We start from the raw sequence: 5,000 nt of genomic DNA, 5'->3' as shown, positions 1-5,000 counted from the left end.
GTGATCCCTGGCTGCTCACCGGTGACTTCAACATTATCTACGAAGCTAGAGATAAGAACAATTTCAATCTGAACCGGCGTATCATGGGAAGGTTTAGGGCGGCTATAGATGCGGCAGGGCTACGAGAAATTAAATGTAAGAATAGGAGGTTCACTTGGAGTAATGAACAGCAAAATCCCACGCTGGTTAGTATAGATAAATTCTTCGGCAATGTTAGCTGGGAGCTTCTCTTTCCCGCCTACGGTCTGATGGCCTCAGCCACGGCGTGCTCCGACCACTGCCCGCTGATCCTGGCGCCATGCGACGCCTCGATCCGTCATGCTCGCTTCCGTTTCGAGTCCTTTTGGCTGAAATTCCCGCACTTTCACACAACTGTGGAGCGTGCCTGGAACCGGCCGGTTCAGCAGCGCTGTGCTTTTGCACGGTTGCAGATCAAGCTCAGCCGGGCTGCTCACGACCTGAAGATCTGGAGCAGAACGCTGTTCAGTGACGCAAAGACACAGTTTCACATTGCCAGCGAGGTAATTCTCTGGCTGGACGTGGCGCAGGAGACAAGAACTCTTTCAGCAGCAGAGGCTGGCGGCCATTGAAAGGACCAGAAGAAGGCAGGCCTCCAGGGTGCTCTGGCTGCGAGCAGGCGACGCCAGCACAAAGTTTTTCCATATTAAATGCTGCTCCAGAAGACGCAAGAATTTCATCCACACCATTCAGAGCGATGAACAGTTTGCCACAACTCATGGGGACAAGGCCCAGATCATCCACGATCATTTCGGCAAGGTGATGGCAGCGGACACGGGTCGGCGTGTGACCCTCAACTGGAGCGCGCTGCAGCTACCAAGGATTCAAGCAGCCGGGTTAGACAATCCATTCACGGAGGGTGAGGTCTAGGCAGCAATCATGCAATCGCCGGCGGAGAAGGCGCCGGCCCCCGATGGTTTCTGCGGTACTTTTTTTCCACGCCTGTTGGTCGATCATCAGCGACGACATCATGGCGGCTTTCCACCATTTCTACCATCTCGCCGGTGGAAATTTAGCTGCCCTGAACACTGCTTTTGTGGCGTTGCTGCCGAAGAAGGATGGGGCCGTGCGGATGACAGACTTTCGCCCTATTAGTCTGATCCACTCGTTTGCAAAGCTGGTCACTAAGGTGCTGTCAATCCGGCTGTCAAAAGTTATTGACACGATCTTCTCCCCTGCACAGTCAGCTTTCCTGAAGACGAGGTGTATACAAGACAGCTTCTTGTATGTTCAGAATGGAACCCCGGCTTTGTTGCTGAAATTGGACATCTCCAAAGCTTTTGATAGCGTGTCGTGGGACTACCTATTGGAGCTGCTGCAGGAACTTGGGTTCAGTGCAAGATGGAGAGACTGGATCGCTTGGCTGCTGTCAATCTCATGCTCTGAATTCCTTCTCAATGGAGTGCCAGGGAGCAAAATTCAGCACCGCAAGGGCCTTCGTCAGGGAGACCCACTGTCCCCACTGTTGTTCATTCTGGCTATCGATCCGCTGCAGCGCCTGATCAACCCAGAGCAGAGCAAGGCTGGCAGGCTGGAAGGGCAGACTCATGACCATCGCTGGACGGCGAGTGTTAGTCAGAGCCGTGCTAACTGCCATCCCAGCGTTTGCCATGACCGTACTCCGTATGCCAAAGAAATTTTTCAAGGAAATCGACAAAGTGAGGCGTCGTTTTCTGTGGGCACAAGAGGAAGAGCTGTCTGGGGGCAAATGCAAGGTGAATTGGACCAAGGTGTGCTTCCCGCTGGACAGAGAGGGACTCGGCGTCCTTAATCTTGAGTGATTTGGCCAGGCATTGCGGCAAAGATGGTTATGGATGAGCTGGAAACAACCGGACAGGCCATGGGCGGGTATGGAGGTTCCCTGCTCTGACTCTGATCGACTGTTCTTCAGCGCGGCCACCTCGGTCACGGTTGGTAACGGCCAGACGGCCAGGTTCTGGACTTAATTCTGGCTCCCGGCAGGCATGCTCCAATTGCTTTTTCCGGTGCTATATAAGCACTCAAGGAGGAAGAACAGGACGATCGCCGATGCTCTGCGAGATGATCGCTGGATCCTTGACTTGGCACACGGACAGACAAACCAGATCGTTTGCGACTGCGTGGCCCTGGCGAGGCTCCTGCGCTCGGCGCCAATCAACCTCAATGCAGATGCATGCGATGAGATAAGGTGGAATCTGGAGGGCAGCGGCTGCTACACCGCTTCATCGGCTTATCGGGCGCAATTTCAGGCGAACCACACCTCCGTATTCCCTCAGATCATCTGGAGGACTTGGGCGCCAGGGAAACTGAAGGTCTTCTATTGGCTAATGCTGCTAAACAGGCTCTGGTGCAATGACCGGCTCCAGCGACGAGGGTGGCCGAACTCCTATTTTCTGTCAATTCTGCTTCAGAAACCTAGAGACAGCCGACCACATCTTCTGGTCGTGCCCTTTCACCGCGACGATCTGGAGCAGCCTGTCATCTTGGACAGGTTGTGAAGCCCTGAGTTTGCAGTCTGGTTGCGGTTTCCACAGCAGTGCCGATCGGATCATGAGCATTGTGGAGGGCACAAAACCTGAGTTCAGAAAGGGCATAAGATCTCTGACGATGCTAGCCGTGTGGGAAATATGGAGGCACCGGAATGACTGCACGTTCAGAAACAGAGAGGCATCTAGGCGAGATGTTCTGCAGGCCATCAGACGGGGCATCGACCTATGGAGGCAGGCCGGAGCAACATGTTTGCTGCACCCGTTCACTCTGCCACCAGAGGGGATCGGCTGATGATCTCGCCTCTGAACGTTCTGTCGCTGTCCTGTTTTTATCTGTTTTTTCTCTTGATCCTAGGATCATCTCCATGTATTTTGTTATCCATTGCTTCCTGCTATGATTAATATGAAAAGCCAGCTTTGCTGGATCTTTCAAAAAAAAAAAATCTAACACCTTAGTTTTAAGTTTGAATTTACTGGACCCGCCTTTCCAGGTATACTTGGATGGCGAAGTTCTTGTCAAAGTAGATGCTGAAATCAGCATGCAAAAGGTATCCTCTTAACCTTGGTAAGTTACTTGAAATTAACTATTTCTTGCTTTGGTTTTAAAATAACCTTTTCCTGTGTAAAAGATTATTGTGCTTCTTTCTTTGTGGCTTCTGGATGTTGTCCTTATCTTGCTGGAAAGTACATATCACGATTTTGCAATATTATTTCGGGATTAGGTTTTGGTCCTTAGACCATTGATATGGCTCCAAAGTATTTCTTCAGTTTAAAGACCCGTCAAATTTATAGATTTTATGAGTCATTGAGGTGGGAGCAGAACGAATTAGTAGGTGCCCCAGTGTCGGTATCTGTAAATAGACTTATTCCTGAAATTGGCAGACAAAAAGGTAAAGTTAAGTTTACACCTAAAAATGAACACCAAAGTTGGGCAAACAGAATTTCTATATCAATTTTTCTTCCTTTTGATTTTTTCTGTAGTTTATACTCTTTGGTAAGAGTGCCTTTGAATTATTGTCCTGACCAGAACTGCCATTTGTTCTTTGCAGGAGAAATTTCTGATGTCCGAGCAGTCATTTATTCGCTTTTCACCACACTTCTTATTTTTTGCAAACATGGTAAATTTCTACCTGAGTCTCCTTTGCAACCAAACCGCCAATGAATTATCATTTGGAAACATAGCCTTGGCGCACTAACATTTTTTGTAGCAATTTTCAGCTCTGAGAAAGAATACCAAACATAATCATACAACTATACAATGACATAGACTAATTAGATATGAGAACTGCCATTTATTCTTTGTATAGGAGAAATTTCTGATGTTTTAAGCTGTCGTTAACAAATGCTAAAACTGTTCTCTCGTATCCTGTAGGACCTACGCTCAGAAAGCAACAAAACCGAATCTTCTATTAAGAGCTGCTCTAACATAAATTCGGCATGGGCATCCCTTATAGTTGAAGAGTGTGTCAGGCTTGGTTTTACGGTAATCTTAACGCACTAAATAGTTTTGCCATGTCTACCATGCCTCTGATGTGCTTTGCCTTAGTACTTTTGTATAGCTCCAGGGTCAAGGTCATCCCCACTTGCACTTTCTGCCACAGGCCACCCTTTGACAACTTGCATATCATGTTATGATGAACGTTCACTTGGATTTCATGCTCTTGGCTATGGGAGAGGTTCTAGAAAGCCTGCAATAGTAATTACATCATCAGGAACTGCTGTTTCAAATCTTCTCCCTTCGGTGAGTGGCATATTTCACTTTCTTAATTTCTTTTCTTTTCTTACTGCTGCCAGCTTTCTACATCATCAGGAACTGCTGTATCATATCTTTTTTATCGAACAATGCGCTACTGCCAACTTTCAGAAGCCCTCTGGCTAGAATGTATGGCTTATGAAGGCATACATATGATCCCTTTGTGCTAATACATGTATTGTATGCTGCATTTTTCAAAAAGAAAAAAAAGTCTATAATATTACTAATATTCAGTCAAGTTTCCCATCTAGGTGGTGGAGGCAAGTCAAAATTTCGTACCAGTAATCTTGCTCACAGCTGATCGTCCTCCTGAGCTTCATGATGCTGGAGCCAACCAAGCGATTGATCAGGTGCTTATGATCAATCAATGTTTAAATACAATTTTCTTGATGCCAGCTGTTCCTTTTCTAAAACTGCATGATTACTTCGGTATTTTGGCTACCTTTTGATAGCCTTAAATTACTTAAGATTTTCCAAGCACAGAAAGACATGTGATGCTGTTTCATTCACAATATTATAATTAAATGCATTTTACTCAGAGGTATCAAGACCATAGTGTCTGTTTTATGACATCGAAGTGAAACCCTATATATTATTGCACACAGTGTGAACTTGGACTCTGAGTTATCAGGACTGCTATTGGAGTTTACGCATTTCAATTATTTTACTTTATTTACTTGCTTTCTTCGCATCCTGTTTGTACACAAATTCATGTTATGGTTGTATTTTTCAGTTATAATTGTGGACAACACATCTCAACC

The 5,000-nt window shown here is 46.6% G+C and overlaps 1 protein-coding gene across 1 annotated transcript in view; it reads left to right on the top strand.

Annotated features, from left to right (window-relative positions):
- The window catches only part of LOC119321141 (protein PHYLLO, chloroplastic-like), a 12,330-nt gene extending 7,352 nt beyond the window's left edge, over positions 1-4,978 (top strand). The window contains exons 6-11 of the mRNA XM_037594961.1: positions 2,978-3,034; positions 3,536-3,604; positions 3,859-3,969; positions 4,033-4,227; positions 4,491-4,589; positions 4,973-4,978. Coding sequence (XP_037450858.1) covers positions 2,978-3,034; positions 3,536-3,604; positions 3,859-3,969; positions 4,033-4,227; positions 4,491-4,589; positions 4,973-4,978 — 537 coding nt within the window. The remainder of the gene's footprint in view (positions 1-2,977; positions 3,035-3,535; positions 3,605-3,858; positions 3,970-4,032; positions 4,228-4,490; positions 4,590-4,972) is intronic.
- Positions 4,979-5,000: the final 22 nt, after the last annotated feature.

Source organism: Triticum dicoccoides, chromosome 6B, assembly GCF_002162155.2.
Source record: "Triticum dicoccoides isolate Atlit2015 ecotype Zavitan chromosome 6B, WEW_v2.0, whole genome shotgun sequence".
Classification (NCBI taxonomy): Eukaryota; Viridiplantae; Streptophyta; class Magnoliopsida; order Poales; family Poaceae; genus Triticum; species Triticum dicoccoides.
Note: the sequence above shows the minus strand (reverse complement) of the source record. Positions and strands in the feature narration are given on the sequence as shown.